Below are 16876 nucleotides of genomic sequence, written 5' to 3'. Positions count from 1 at the left end.
AGAGAGCACACCAACAATTCAGCCTGCGGGATCCTGCCCACACGCAACTATACTGACAAAAACTTATTCTCATTTAAATAATAAATGGCCTGCCATTGCATTTTATTAAATTTGAATGAATATGTTTATACCCACTAGCTGTGTTTTTGTTTTGCTTTTAAAAGCTCTCCTTGACAGAAATAGGCAATTTGTGCCTCTGAACTCAATGCCAGCTGCGATACCATCACGGTGCTTGTATGTGACTGCGTGCGATGCAGAACAGTTATATTTTTCCTTTTTAACTCCAAGCATTTGAACATCCCTGTTTCCTATCTCCCTTCCTCAAAAGTAGATTGGTAGATCACAGGGGACGGAACCTCAGATCTCGCCCTCCAGTCACTGTTGAAGTTGAGATAAGGAGACAGGCACCACATGGAGTTAAAAACTTTTTGAGACTCCCTGCCAATCCTCACATAACCTGCCTCACAGAGTAGATGCTGACAGTTGGGTCAAGGAAAAGTTAGAAAAGAAAGGGAAGAGTTTTAGATGCTTTGATTTTTTATTCAGTAAGGGAAGCTTTTTCTTATATGTCTGTTTCATTTTAGCACAGGTGGTTTCATTTTTGAAGGACAAGCAGCAAATATCTTTCAGTGTCTGGAATGCGAATTGAAGTCAATTCGGAGAATTAGGAATTTGGTTATCTCATAGTCAGATCTGGTCTTTAAAAATCCCTAATATCCCACAGTAAAAAAACTCCAGTGTCTGGCTTTCTTTATGTATCACAATTATATAAAATTTTACCTGTCCCTGTGATTTGTCCCATGTTTTATATTATGGGGTGTATTTGTCAGGGGCATGATTTAATAAGTTCAAAATAGGTATTACAATACAAACACTTTATAGGCTCTGAGTCTTGTTGATGAATAACTCACCTTTTTCCAAGACAGAGTAGTGCAGGCATTGAAAATCCCATAGTCTTGTTTATTTTTCTTTACTTTGCGCAAACGTGCAATATATATTTGAGAAAATCTCAAACATAGTATCTCTTTAATGTGTTTGTTGACACCTGGCCAGCTCATTTCCAGACATAGCCTCTCTTAGTAGTTAAGCTGCAGAGTGGACTGGTCCTATCTGAAAGGCTGGAGGCAGAGGAAGCATGCTGTAAAACTCAGAGAGATAAGAAAGGACGGAGGGTCTCCCCTAGATCTCTGACATACTCTGGCATTTGGCTGAACTTCACATTTCATTCAACCCCAACTTCATGAGCCCTGGCTGGAAAAGAAACCAGATAAGTGTGAATGAGTCAATTCTATTTTCTCCTTCTTTTTTCATCCATTTATCCTCATGTTATCTCTCTCCTACCATCTTCTTTTTCTCATCTTTTCCCCTGGCCAATCCCTTCTTTCATCCTCCACTCTTTGGTTTCTGTCCGCTCTCTCTTTCTGTAGTCAGAGAAGAGTTCTGCACAGAAATATAAAGGAGTCCACTTTGGCAACATGACAGGGAGGAGAGGGGAGGTGACAGTGCAGGAGGGACCGGGTCCAGGACAATATTACCCTGAGATGTAAGTATGACCTGTCATGGTACAATATTATACTACTACAATATTACAGTATTCAGTATCAGTGGCGTTAGAGCAACAGCATGGATCGTCATGATTTTACCTGGCAACATGTTAAGGCCCAGACACACTAAAGCAACATAAAAGAACTAGTGGCAATGAAAGCCAACTGTTGCGCTGCCTCACATCGCCTGCGTCTTGGCCAGAAAGCTTGAACATGCTGCAAAGACTACAGCCAATGGCAAGCTTAGCTTAGCCTACCTTAGCTTAGCTTAGCATGACAGTTTGGAAGTGGGGAGAAACAGCTAGCCTGTTTAATCTATAGGTTCATGGGAGGATTACTGTATGTGCTGGACTATTTCTTGGCTGGGCGACTTCCAGTCTTTTTGCTAAGCTAAGCTAACCAGCTGCTGGCTTTAGCCTTTTATTTACCCTTCAGACATGATAGCTGTATCAATATTCTCATGTAACGCTCAGCAAGAAATTAGCGCATTGCCCAAAATGTCAAACTATGGCTATAAACTGTAACTTAAAGTCTAGTTTGTGGGATTTTGTGGCATCTAGTGGTGAGGTTGCAGAACTGAAACTTCTTCCATGTGCCATGCGTGGAGGAAAACTATGATGGCTGATGCGAAAATGTGGATGGCGCTATCTGGAGCCAGCTTTGATTTGTCCCTTCTGGTTTATTGTAGAATAACATGGCAGACTGTGGGAGAGGACCCACGCCATATGTAGATATAAACAGCTCATTGTAAAGTAACAAAAACACAGCGATTCCTATTTACAGGGATTATAAACTAATGAAATCACAGTTATGAATATTATGTATCATTTCTGCCAATAGATGCCCCTAAATCCTACACAGTGGACCTATACAGGCTTGTACAGTGTTATTTTTCTTCTGTTTGAATTTGTAACTTCTTGACAACAAAATGAAAACATATACAGAAAGCTGTAGTCAGCTCGGGGAATGATTTATCTGTTTGGGAATGATGTTTAACTGAAATCTCAGGAAATCTCAAACAAAATAATGACTAGCATTTAAGTTCACTATAAACTGCTGAAGGTATCAGTACTTTAGGAAGTTTGCTAAGTAAACAAGTATGTAGCATCATCTGTGATTCTAAGATATTCTGAACTGATTTTGATGGATAACCTTCAGTGCATGAATTTGGAATAAAAACCTTCACAAATTCACATTTTGAAACATGGATAAAGGCTGGTTAGATTAGATGCTCCAGGGCATCTATTCTCAGAAGTTCACTGCTCTTGAGCTCTTACAGAGACGTATGCTGAACAGAGAAGCTGTTCCACCAAAGTGAAATATTGCTTTGATCCTACAGCCGGGGCATTATGTTTGACATTTCTCACATAGCATTTCTATTGATGGCCATGGAGGATGGGCCTTACTAAGCACTTCTGCATTGTTGGGCACACACCCAGCTCAGCTATGCATAAAGGAATCGACTAAGTAATAGAAGGGAAAATGTCCATGTGAGTGATCATACTGTGCACACATAGGTGTAAGCTGACATTTACGCGCTCATACACACATCTGTGATACACATGTGATTACTGGAATCATTTAAAAATGTCTTTCTTCCTGTTACAGTTGCTGACAGCAGTTGTTTTGTCTGTTTTCTTTTCTTCCCTTCACTCCTCCTTCTCAAGTCATCCATTCTCTCTCCCATCTGTTTTTGCTTTGTTAATCTCTTCCCATTTACTTTTCCATTACACACCTCTCTTCCCCTCTCATTCAATATATAGAATCTCCCCATTTCTCCTACTTTATTCTCTTTTTATTTTGTAAGTTTTTAAACAACACCGTTCTCTTGCTCTCTATTTTTTTTCTTTTAATTGTTTGTCTGTGTCTTCTATTCTCAAAGACATTGTCGTTGTCTGTGTATGTTTCAGAATCCTAGAAATACAGTATGAGAATGTGAACCTTCAGAAGGAGCAGAAAGGCAGAGCTGAGCTTATCATCCCTCGGTACCACGAGCTGGTGCCCAAGCAAGAGGAAAAGAAGGTGAGTGTGTGTTGGTGGGAGTTTGTGTCCATGTGGTGCTGTACGTATTTAGCTTAGATGAATGAGACGTGTAAGAGATAAAAGCTTTGGAGGACTGGGATCAATGTGAAGCTTGCCCCCCGTGGGGGACATAGTCCTTTAAAGTGAGCCTATGTAACTTGCTTAGCAGTGGCCACTGCGACCACAAGTGGCAATTAAACCTGCATTATTGAATTTTTTGGGCACTCAGGGTCAGTGCAACAAGCTGTAAGCACAACATTGACATGTTATCACTTTATTAAAGTTGATATGTTGAATTTGTAAGGAAACAGGTGCTTTTTTATCAGTGGCATTCACTTGGAGTCAGGTTTCTGGCCACCTGAGGTATGTAAGTCCAATATTCTCTTTCCTTATACCTCTGTTTTCTATAGTACTACTGTCGTTTGAGTGCAATTGTTTCTGGAACCTCTAACCTTCAGGTTTTACAGATTCTGTCTATTTTAGCATATAATGTAAAGTTGTTGTAATCATGCGAAAACACCAAATGAAAAAAATATGTATCAGGAGTATTTCAGTGCTTAAGAAGTGATCGGTTTTCTTTGGCAGTTTAACAGCTTGTCCCTCGTCACTGCACTTTGATTCAAATAAATTCTGAACAAAATAGGTTTTGAAAACAGCAGATTGAGAATGAGTCATGGTAGAGCATGGTGATTTACAGTGGGAACAGAGTCAAGGTAAGTACTTTGGATTTATTCTTGATTTATTCAAGTACAGTCGATTAAAAAGGAAATGATTCAACCCCTCCTCCCAGTCGTAGTGTAATTCATCAGTTTATCTGTTCACCCATAGAGGGCAGTAGAACATAAGATTTAATCACAGACTGGCAACCAAACACACACACACAAACACACTCACACACACACACACACACAAACACACAAACACACATTGATACATTGGAGCCGGTTGAGTGGAGGGGAGTTACTCACCTGCATATGAACTTGAGTGTGCTGGCAGAGTAATGCTTTGTGATACCTTATTTCTCCGGTCGGAGGGGTAGAGTGGGTGAGTCTGAAAAATGTTGGACTGGATTTGTGGAGAGAGGGGTGAACGTATCCTTTCTGTCAAGGACTCGCACCTACGCCGTTCTCTCCTCGTCCTCTCTTTCCTTAAACACTTTGCTCTGCTGCCTCTCCTCCTTTTTAGGTTTTAGTTTGTGTAATCGTGCATCATTATACAAGCACTGCATTTGTTCCATCTCTATTTATGTAACATATGGCTACTTGATTTGATTTTTTATCTGGATCTCTTGTAGTTCGTTGACTAATCTCCCAAGAGTCCACATTAAAAACACTTAGAGCAAGCAATAATTCATAAACAATTTGACACATTCATGCTTACAAACACACATATAACCTTCAAACATTAGCACATATACTAGATATATTCACATATCCATCTGCATGTGCTCACCTTCAACATAATACGAAACAAAGCCTACTGACAGTGCAATACAATAGTGCATTAATTACACTCAGATTGTAGAATCTTGCGAGTTATGTGAGTTATTGTCGTGAATTCCATTTCAGGTCATGTTTTTGGTAGAGCAAAGTAATTTTTATCTCTTATTCTTTTGTTAACTACTGGCTACTAAAATGACTACAAATATTTTCTGGCACACTATAGATTATCCTTTGACTTTGAATCAACAACTTCGCCTTCTGCCTATGCTTGCATGTGTGCACCATGCTGTATTTGGACCCCCTACCGTGATGGCGGCACCTCTATCCATCATCATTAGTACCTGACACCTCAACTCACATGTACTCCCACACACACATGCACTGACCAGATGGGTCATTACCCACAGCAGGGACACTCAGGACAAACACCTTTACTTCCTAGAGATCAGCAGACAGTCTGCCTCTAATGGCTCGGGGCTGCTTGTGTCCCATAGAGTTTAAGAGTCCGTGATTTCCTGATTGAATAGGCATTCTGCCATGTCCATTGAGCAAGGCACTTTAACAAACCATTATTGCTATCAAAAGCAAAACAGATGGACTTGTACCAAAGCAATGCCTGGTATTACCCTGTGAATATGAAGTTCACTGTCAGTTCATCATAAATATGTTGCATATTCCATGTTCCATGCTCACGTAAGCAAGGATGATGATGTTATGTCTGTAGCACTATTTATTTTTAGATATGGGGAAGCAGTATTTCTGCCACAGGGAAAAAAAGAAGATAGAAAAAGCTTGGCGTAACTAGAGGTCGACAGATATTGGATCTTTTTAAAGATTGCTTTAAGAACGATAATCTATCTTCGCTGCCTTTTCAAGATCCACATTACAAAGTGCTACAAGAAGGCAGCAAAATAAAACAGATAAGTCATTAAATCATCAGGTTTTAAAAGAAAACATAAAAAATCAAACAAACAAAAACAATCTTGTGTCAAAAAAATAATTTGAAAATGCGCTCTTAGCAGGTTAGTCCATCTTCGGAACATTGTAGCTTCATCACAGCAGACCCATGTCAATGACGTCCACCGTCACATAATTACAGAGCCTAGTGTAACCTGAGTGCAGTTGGATTCTCTAAGCCAGTGGTGTCAAACACACAGCCTGGGGGCCAAAGGGTCCAATCCAGCCCACTGGATGACCTTGCACACCTAATAGTGATGCAGTTGTGAAGGCTAAGACGTGCCAGGTTTCAGGAGCAGGTTAAGCATTGAGTAGCTTTCCTCATGTAAAATGCAGCTTCAGAGGCTTTTCCACCCCGACCATAATACAGCTCTTTTCTTTCACTTTAGTTTGGTGTGGTGATGTCAGGATTACTACACAGGAGTGGAAATGTATGGATAGATCCAGATGTAATGACTGTGAGTAGTAAACTGCCTGAATGTGGAAAAACAAAAATATTATTGAGACGGCATTTATTCTTCTGAAGACACCACAGGCTGTTTGTCATCTGTTTTGTGAATGGATTAGTGTTTATTTGAAATGTATTTCTTTAAACAAAAGAAAGGGAAAAATTCAGAGGTGTCTGTTATTTATAGGATATTAGGCAATGGTTTTACAGCTACGGCGCACCTGCAATCAAATTGGACTGCATGTGGCTTGCGAACTGAAGTCCCAAGTCCTTATGAATTCTCCTTCACATTTTTCCTTGATGTTTCATGATGATTTCCATTGAGGTCAAGGAAAAGTGTTTAGGAAAGAAGATTGTTTTGACTATACCACCGCAGTCATGGACTAATAGACTTTAGTTCTAGCGCTAATAGTGCTACACTATTGGACCGGCTGCGGTGGTCCAGGCAAAAATATGAATACAAATGTAAATACAAGTTAAAACTATGGACTGAGCGCTAAGGCACACTCTCACAGCAGAAAGGACCTGCTTTCTCTGGAGCTGCACCCACTGATCAAGCTCCTTTTTGCTCCAGTTGATGCAACTCTGTCGTCTTCAGTTCCGGTTGGTGATGTAAGTTATGTCCATGCATGACTGGTGGAGGCTGCACAGCCATTGACCACTATCGGAGGCAAGTTCCACCAATGACAATAGTTCGTAAAATCTTAAAAAAAAAGAAAAAACAGCCTAATCAATAAATTGGTCGACCTGTAGACACAACTAGGCTATATAACACTGGGTTTGAGATTATCTTCCTTAAAACTGAGCAACAACTGAGACAGACTCTATACATTAAGTTAAATTCTACTGTATCTGTATGGATTTAAATAACGGACATCATTAAGTTTTTTTAAACCTTTAATTTTACAAGCTCAAAATCGTATTGACCTTTATTTGAGCCGATACATTTTCACCTTGCAATGAAAGAGTACAGTTGGCCAAGCATTGAGATCCACTTATTCATCCTTTTGGCTGATAGAAAGAAAAAATAGTGAAACTGTTTAAGAATTTATTTCTGCATCCAGAGTTGTGTTGAGAGCTCCCAAGAGTTTCCTTTTTAGTCAAGGGTCACAGAGAGAAACTATAACACAAGATTTTATGAATGACAGAGACAAGGTGTACAGCCTAGCATGTCACAAAGAAATACTTCAGCTTCAGGGAAACAAAAATGTCTTTGACTCCAGGCAGATCTGGCAAAGAGCTGAAAATGATCGAAACAAGTGGTCTTGCTCCCTGCATTTTTATTTTAGAAAACTATACATTTTATCCTAAGAAAGCGTTCTCAATGGCAGCTTTATTGTGCATCAGCATACTGTATGTCTTTATGTGACATTTCACAGTCTGAAGACAAGAAACTAGTTTCTGGCAGGACGACACTGTAGTCAATGTTCATGAATAAAGATTGAGCTGTCCTAAGGTCTGGGGAAGACATATTGTGCTGATATTCACAACTGTTTCCCCTCAAGATCTGGATGTAATCACGAACAATCTCCACAGAAATCCATGCAGTTTTACTGCAGACCTAGTTAAACCACCTCTGGCCCAGTAACCTTGTGGGTTGACCACAAATACAAAAATGCCCTGGCTCTGCACTAGACAATGTGGAAATGTGTGTGTGTGTGTGTGTGTGTGTGTGTGTGTGTGTTTCGTTACCACACTCAGTGTCAGCATCTCTGTGAGTGTGAGGTCTGGTGTTATTAGCTGGTTTGCTAGTTACAGTAATTACTGCACGGAAATGGTGGAGTCGTCTTGAGTTGGCACATGACATGACTGTTTCCTATGAAAAGAGCAAACATACAGAGGTGTGTAGTTTCTCTTCCACTCTCTGTCTGTTTTTAACATTAATGACTTAATTGCAGAGCTGGGGAAAAAAGGCTTATTGTTACTGCGCTTTCTCTGTTTTCACAAGTTGCTCACTCAACTGGCAATGCTTCATTTTGTCTGCTGTGCCTTTTATTTAATCTTTAGTCTTTAGTCTTTACCTCCTCTGTGTGTCCTTCATTTACCTCAGAAACAGACAGAAATCAAACTCTATCCTTTTCACCCTTTTGCTTCTTCATGCTCTCTCCTTATCTTCTATTTGACACAGCTACATGAAGGGTGATATTGCCAAAGCATCTGACCACAAATATCACCTTGTACTTGCTGAACATGTCTTGCTTTCTGCTTCCCATCAGGGAGTTCCTGGTCCGGGCCATTACCACATCAGAAGTCAGTTTGAGCAGCCTGTGAAGTCCAGTGGTAACCAGCCGAAGGTCACTTACCCCTTCCTCTCTCAGACTGAGGTACAACGTAAACAGAACTAGACATACAGTAGTTCACAGTAAGCCATTCAGTACTCTGTGTGGAGACCTGTGGGTGCATTTTCGGGTGAATCAGGTTGTACTGTATAGAGCAGGTTTTTTTCTCAAGCAACTTTAGCGCTGCTTTTGTCCACCAGGGTCTATTTCAGGTTTGGTGTTTGGTGCTTTCACCTTCCCACTGCATTGATTTAATGTCTGCATGCAGTCAGCAATACAAGACTCCCAAACTACAGGGTTCTCTTTCCAGGAATTATGAGACCTGTTACGTTTGTCTATAAATCATAATTAAGTGAAGTCACCTATAAGTAAAAATAGCCTTGTGTAAATATGAACATTTATTTTGAATAAATGTTAGTTTTCACTTAATCTAAGAACAACATTGTAGGTTTTTAAATCTTGTATATTAACTCACACTTTGTGTTTTAATTGGCCTTCCTGAATTTGAAACTGTTACGCTCATACTGTATAGATCTATTGACTGGCCACAGCGAGTGTGCTCACAATGAACGTAAGCACAGAACCAATGGTTGAAAAGAAAAAAATCAACCGATTGTCCAAGAGCCAGAGTATTGATTACTCGGGCAATAGGTCGGGTGTCATGACCTCCCTCAAACTGCATGGTAAATGACCACTGATCTGGCAGAAACTTTGTCCAATTCCAAAATTAGTTGGGGGCACCCAGTGTTGAATTTGAATCTAGCAGAATCCACACAGTGTCTGCCTGTCTTAAATCCTCATTACTGATTGCAAAGTGAACCTCTTGTACTGTAGCTTAAGTACCTGGGCTTTGTGTTTAAATCTGCATTCATTAATGTTTTGGCCACTTGGGGGCAGAGCAAAAAGCTGTAAATGCAACACTGACATATTATTTCCATATGAAGCAAAATTGTTTCCAAACAATTACCTACTCACAGCAGATTAGGACTCCTTAGGTGTTGTGTTTCTGGTAAGCTGAGAAATGAAAATCTAATAGTCACTCTACTTTTAGTTTTTAGTTTTGAGTCTGTCACTCAAAGTGGACACGCACTTAATTATGGGTAACTTTAAGGCATAGTCAAATGTAAACAGGTGAATTAGGGATTAACCTGCTCAAGCTGCCATTCAAAGAGCTGTTGTTTTTGGCTCTTCATGTTGGCTTCATTTTTCAGCCCCAGAGGTTGTCGCTTGGTTTGTCACTATGAGTAACACCTGCAACAAGTAGCTCTGTAACCTGATTAAGGTACCTAGAGCTGTGCATAAAACTAATTCAGCATCTTAATCTCGTGTTATCTGGCTAAGACAAACAAATTTAGATCCATAGATTTAGTGGTATTACTCTACATAATGCACTATACACAGAGTAAACAATCGCACCATATTGAAAAGACTTCTCAGACATAATCTACGGAAGGCAAATATATTCAATTTACAGTTTCTCAAAGGACAGTGGATTTTAATATGGAATATTTAAGATTAAGTTACAGATCCAAGACACTGAGCCGGGCTTTGCTTCTTTAATTGATGTGCTGGGAGTGGAGGGTTTCTTCAGATGAGGGTGAAGATGAGTTTATTAAGAGGCTCAGAGGAGCGGAGATGAAGGATGTGAAAATGTGTAGTTTTACGTCTCAGGAATAGCTGAACTCCTCTGTGGCACTGCCCCACAGATTCACTCCTGTGAAAACTCTCTGACTGATGTTTTAATTATCGCTCTGACACACACGCACAATGTGACGGTGTGTGCTCACACACACATACACGCACACATCAAAAATTCAGACCTATCTGCAGACAGATATAGACACGAGACAGACAGGTTCACAAGTACTGCTGACACGCATGCAAATGAACACGCCTACCTTTTTTATGTATACACTAACACACACACACACACACATACACACACACACACACACACTCGTTCCCTGAAATTACCTTAATGACGTCTGAAAACATAAAACATCTTGGTAGTTTCCTGGTGTAAACAACTGATGCAAGATACTTGGGTGCATTTGATCTGTGTGTGTGTGTGTGTCATAGTTTGCTCTGACCTAATTTCCATGGCCACATGCTGTGTTAGTGCGTCAACCCTGTGATGTCGTCACTGACACCCACCAAGGAACCCGGGTGCGTGTGTGTGTGTGTGTGTGTGTGTGTGTGTGTGTGTATGTGTGCGTGTGTGATGCACACGTGTCACAAGTCATCTCCCATGCAGAACTAAGAGCGACAGTTTTCTTAGATCTTTGTCTCCCTGTGAGTCCGGCTCCATCTGACACTGTTACCCTGCGGTCGGATGTAGAGGAAACGAGGGAGTGAAGGAAAGAGGGAGGGAGGGAGGGGAAGATAAGAGGAACAGCTGAAATCTCCCAGCTCTCGCCCCTCTCTCCTCCCTTCCCGATTTCCTAATATCAAAGCATCCGCCAATTTGTGAAAACATGCCTTTTCCTCGATTCTCCTTGCCCTTGCTCCCCCACTCATTCTCCATTCCCCTTTTTGTTCCCTTCTTCCCATTTCTCCATTAGCCCCCACTCTATTACTTCTTCTATTTTGCAATGTTTTTGAGGTTATCAGACTCTTTTGTTTCCCTCATTTATCGTTGCATTTCCCTCTCCTCTATTCTACGTCCTTCTTCTATTTCCTCATTTATGGTTATTTTTCTCTCAACCCCATCCTTTTTATTCACATGTTGTTTCATCCTTGAGTCCCTTGTGTCCCTCTTGAAACCGTCCTCTCTCTTGGTGCTTTTCAACATTTTGTATCAAATAAAAAAAAGGCACAAACATTTGTAATGTGGGAATAAAAAACATTAAAAGCCACACAGTTTAATTAGAAGCATGTGCTGCGAATGTTCAAATTTTTATTTTTATGTATTTATGAGTGAAAACTCATAAAGTAGCAGCAGCAGTAAGCAGCATGGAGTCTTATACCCATGACACCCATTCGAAATCCTGAAACACTCAGTCCTTAACTGCTCTGCAGCTGACTCTGTGCTCTGTCCTCTCGAGAATGAAAAAATGTTAACTTATTTTTCGAGAAAACTTTCTTACAGCCTTCAGTTAAGTGCCATGCATCAATGCTGTAATGTAAGTTGCCAGATTTTTATCTGATATTAAGTTTTGGCTATATTGAGAATATTTTCATCACTTCAGTGGGGAACTGAGGCCGTTACCTTGAAGCCACGAGACTCTATTGACAAAAACTGCAATCTTACTTTGCAGAACAGGAGTTGTTGGTCTACTGCTGCCTTGATTAGTGAATGCGTAGGGTAAAGCTGAGAAAATATTCCAAACACAGCATTACATTACTTTTTTTGGTGGTTGTTTTTAGGTGGCTTAAATACATTATGCTGCTGCCCCCCTCCACAGCAGTATATTACTAAGCTTCAGTGGCAGTAGATTTGGTTTATCAAAGATGCTAACAAAGCACCACAGTACATAAAATAATGCAGACACATCAGATAGGTTGGACCACCGTGTTTAACAGTATATCTTTAAATGTAACAATTTTGGCTGAAAATAACAACAGAAATAAACCAGTTGTAGATTTCACACGTCTCTACAATTGAAATCAATTACCAGCTGTCCACCCAGAAGTGATTTTACAGTGTCACAGTGATTCAGTCTATAGAACTGAAGGTGTGTTTCTCTATCTTTTTCAACCTGCCGATATCCATCTTTGCCTTTTTTTTTTTTTTGTCTAGCCCAGGGCGGATTTGTGTCTTTGTATATGCTATTATACAGCCTCTAAAATTCTCTTCACGCTCTGCCTTAACTCATATTTAACAGTTAAAGTGGGGTTTCATTTGGTGCCAGAGGGGCATGTGGGCACTTACACTACTTCTATTGTTCCATCACTGTGGTGTTATTAATCTACATTAACAGATGTTAAGACGTTCTGTCACTTAGGTACCCACAGAGGCACCTCGCATGGACAACATGTTGGCTCTTGACTTGATTATCATAAGTGCTCCTGTAGGCATTTCCCATCGTACTGTACGTAAAATGCTAAAAAAAAACTCATTCAGTCAGGTCAAGAGAGAAAAAGAGGTGCACATGATAAGACGTAATCAAAACCAGTAAGGCAGCGATGGATTGACAGATGGTCACAACCCCAACTTTACTGTGACTTTGAATGAACACAGTTTGTTTTGGCCTTGAAACAGCATGTCTCTTAATTCCTGCTCCTCTTCGTTCTTCACTTCAAATACTCACTTCATTTCTAATGCAAATAATTCTCCTCTTAGTCATTTTCCTCTCCTCTATTTCCTCCCTAAGCTACACCTCTTTTTGAGTTCTTCTTTTCCTCTTATTTCTCCTTTTTAACTAAAAGCTCAATAATTGACCTGTGCATTACTAACACCATTTACATTACACCAAAACAAATTTTCCATAGGCTGCATCTTGTTTAGACAGAAAATGCAAATCAATGAGTGCCATGTTTCCCAAAAAATGGGTGAAATTTAGGCTTATTCTTATAGTTTGAACGACTGACTCATAGTGTGTATGTGTGTGTGGGGGCATCACATTGTGAATGTAGACATGCTGGTATTTGCGGTAATCAAGTTCTTTTTATCCCCCTATTGCTTTTGATAACAACCAGCTGAATGGTTCAGTTGTGAGAGGCTGAAGAGAAATTTGGAGTTACACTGAAACACAGTTCACCCTCAGTAATTTTGACTGAGAAGGCAACTTATCTGCTTTGGCCCCATGATTGCCTGTGTTGTTATAATAGGCAATCAGATAAACACATTTATACCCTGGAAGTAAAGCTGGCAAGCGGTTGCAGAGCTGAATCAGCTCTGATATCAGCAAAATAGTAAAAGAACATTACATACCTGATTGTGTGCATCATTATTTTTGAGTTGGAGATGCTGTTTACCCCATCTCATCTTCTCTCTTCTCATCTTACCACTTTGTTCTGTCTGTATTCATTTTACTCTCCTTTACTGTTTCTCTCATGCATTTCTTTTTTTCTTTTTTCTCGGTCTTTCTTTTTTCTTCTTTTCTTCTTTTCTGTTTTTCTGAGACGGCTTCTAAAGTTTCTGCATACAATTGGGATCACAAGGCGGCAGACTGGCGGTACGGCTCCATGAATGTTATTGTCAATCTGTCTATCTGTCGGTAGGTCCACTGCTGTGGTCCAGACGCAAGTATCAAAGAACTAGAAGGGCACTCAGAGAGCGCAGATGTCCTCCAAGGCCAATACTCCAGTCTTCTATGATATGCAAATAGGCAAGCACAACCACTGTGTATGTCTGGATATATTTCCAAAGCAATTAGAATTATGTTAAACAAGTGCTCCATAATGACTGCTTTCTGTATGAAGTTTGAGCAGCTACATGTGTAGGAAACCCAAGAGGATTACTGGTTGAATGTGGATTGTGATCAAGCGGCATCCTCCGTGGCTGAGAAATGAAGCCAACTCAGAAGTGCTAAAAACCGCAGTTCTTTGAATGGCCACTTGGGGTTGGCTTCAGAAGTCAATCCCTATGGACACCCATGTTAAAATGCCCAGCTTTACAGCAGAAATCAGCATGTTTACAGCCTGGTACAAAAAATGGTTTTGGTCTCTATAGCTAATTTAACCGTCTGTGACAACTGTACAGGGGGTGAATTTTTATTTACCATGACTGTTTACATTTTATTTAAGGCTAAAAATTATGCATATTTAAGAGTGGGGCCGTGAATGACAGGCTGCTTGCGAGGCGTCGCAGTTTATGAGTCAGATCCACCCCTCGCTCCTCCCCATTTCCTACCTCATCCAGGTATGGTCACTTTTGGCTCCATCCATCCATCCATCCATCCATCCATCCATTTCATCCGCTTATCCGGGGCTGGGATGCAGGGGCAGCAGGCCGAGCAAAGCACCCCAGACGTCCCTCTCCTCAGCAATGCTTTCCAGCTCCTCCTGTGGGGACCCCAAGGCGTTCCCAGGCCAGACGAGATATGTAATCCCTCCAGTGTGTTCTACTCTGGGGGCCTCCTTCCATTGGGAGGCGCCCAGGAGGCATCCTGCTCAGATGTCCCAACCACCTCAACTGACCCCTTTCGGCACATAGGAGCAGCAGCGGCTCTACTCCGGATGTCCGAGCTCCTCACCCTATTTCTAAGGCTGAGCCCAGTCACTTCTATCCATGATCTCATTTGTCCGGTCACTACCCAGAGCTCATGACCATAGGTGAGGGTTGGCTCCAAAAAAAGAAAATGGCAATGACTGAAATACAGAACTCAAGGCTTCAAAACGACAGTTCACAAACGGGGTGAAGTCACAATAGCTACGTCCATTATTGTATACAGTCAATGACAATAATGGAGTCATCGTATATCTACAATTGGCTATGTTTTGTCATGATTTAACTTTAATATCACCTACTGGATTTTAAGATGTATGGCTTTTATTCTGCCAAGGCCAAATGCCTCATATTGCAGTGTTCATGAAACTGATTATCTACTGCTGAATTACAGCTAACACCAGTTCCTCGTGCTGTTTCGGTGTGAGTGTTTTTAGTGGCTAGCGATACATCCTGGGGCAGACTATTTGCTGGAATTTACCCGCCTGTCACTCATGCAACAAGCATGGTCCTTCTCGGCTTTCAATGTCCAATAGTCCACCACTAACATTTCCGTCATATCTCGTCTCATCAGGGTCATTGACAAAAATTTAACACTTGTTTTTAGCCACCTTAAAAAAAAGGAACACCTAAAAAACTCTATATCAGTTTAAGTTCTGGCTATATTTAGAATATGAGTCAGATCCACCCCTCACTCCTTCACATTTCCAACCTCATCCAAATATGGCCAAGTTGCAATGGCTGAAACACCGAACTTAAGGCTTCAAAATGGCAGTTCACAAACGGGGTGAAGTCATGATAGCTACGTCCATTATTGTATACAGTCTATGATTGTGATACGGAATCATCGTATTTCTACAATTAGCTATGTTTGTCATGATTTAACTTTAATTTTATCTACTGCATTTGAAGATGTTTGGCATTTCCTCTGCCAAGGCCAAATGCCTCATATTGTAGTATTTGTGGAACTGAAAAATAATTTGTGCATCTGCTCCACTCTGATCCACTCCAGAATTTAATGGGATCTTCCTTGGCCCATGCTACATCCTGCCACCAAGTTTCATGAAAATCAGGCTGGTGGTTTTTCTGTAATCATACTGACAAGCAGACAAACAAACCAAACTGAAAACATAACCTCCTTGGTGAAGGTAATTAGAAAAGAGTTTGCACTCTTGAATACAGGCTTTTCAAAACATAGTGTCAGCTGTGTGTAGCCAAAATCAACAGTCCCATACATGTCACCTTTTGCTTGTGGAATAAATGGATTCTTTTTGTGTCTTACAAGCCTCAAAGTTTAGTGATGTCAAGCAGAACCTGAAGATGTCCTACGATGGGCACTAAAGATAAACACACTCCTTTCCATCCATCATCCATCCCCCAATTTTGCTTTCTGGTGTGTAATGAGCAGTAAAACGCCACAAGGCAGATAGTGTGATTATAGCCTGTTAGTCTTGTCTACATGTGGGCAGTTAGGCTGAATTTGGTCAGGTTCTGTCTCTGCTTGGTATCTCTGACTATGAAGGGATACGCTGCTCTGTCATTTTTTGCTCCTGTGGATAAAGCAAATATTCACAGCTGGATTTGTTGTGGTGTTTCAGATGGGCACTGTTCAGAGAAAATAAATGGGTTATTTATATATTTAAAACAGTGCTGATCTCAGTTTCATAAATAGAAAGTGCTTTTAATCATTACATTTTAGTGTCTTATTCTAACCTTTATTTGTCTCATTCCCTTTCATGTTCCTCCATTAGAGGTTTAGCTCTGCAAAAGAATTGTCGCCCCCTGTTGGTGTGTACAATGACCCACGCTCTGCCCTGGAGCTGCTGAAGAGGACCACAGGAGTAAAGAAAAGCCCATTTGGCATCACTTCAGTGCGCTTCCCTCATGACCACAAAACATGCTCCGCACCAGGTCAGTGTGTGTGTGGTTCAGAGTGCGCTCAAGTTGGATGCTGTTCAAAGTGATACTTCTCCTTGATATATGTATGTTGTTATATTTTATAGATGTGATCCAGTTTTATCTTTTAAAGAGATCTAGCATTGTTCTGTTTGTGATAAGATATATTCACACTGATT

At 40.6% G+C, this 16876-nt stretch overlaps 1 protein-coding gene across 1 annotated transcript in view; it reads left to right on the top strand.

Annotated features, from left to right (window-relative positions):
• Positions 1–16876, top strand: part of stpg2 (sperm-tail PG-rich repeat containing 2) — a 75916-nt gene that overhangs the window by 8817 nt on the left and 50223 nt on the right. Inside the window, exons 5-8 of the mRNA XM_033620470.2 lie at positions 1428–1543; positions 3455–3566; positions 8630–8737; positions 16553–16712. Of these exons, the coding sequence (XP_033476361.2) occupies positions 1428–1543; positions 3455–3566; positions 8630–8737; positions 16553–16712 (496 nt within the window). The remainder of the gene's footprint in view (positions 1–1427; positions 1544–3454; positions 3567–8629; positions 8738–16552; positions 16713–16876) is intronic.

The sequence above is a fragment of the Epinephelus lanceolatus genome, chromosome 9 (genome assembly GCF_041903045.1).
Source record: "Epinephelus lanceolatus isolate andai-2023 chromosome 9, ASM4190304v1, whole genome shotgun sequence".
Lineage (NCBI taxonomy): Eukaryota > Metazoa > Chordata > Actinopteri > Perciformes > Serranidae > Epinephelus > Epinephelus lanceolatus.
Note: the sequence above shows the minus strand (reverse complement) of the source record. Positions and strands in the feature narration are given on the sequence as shown.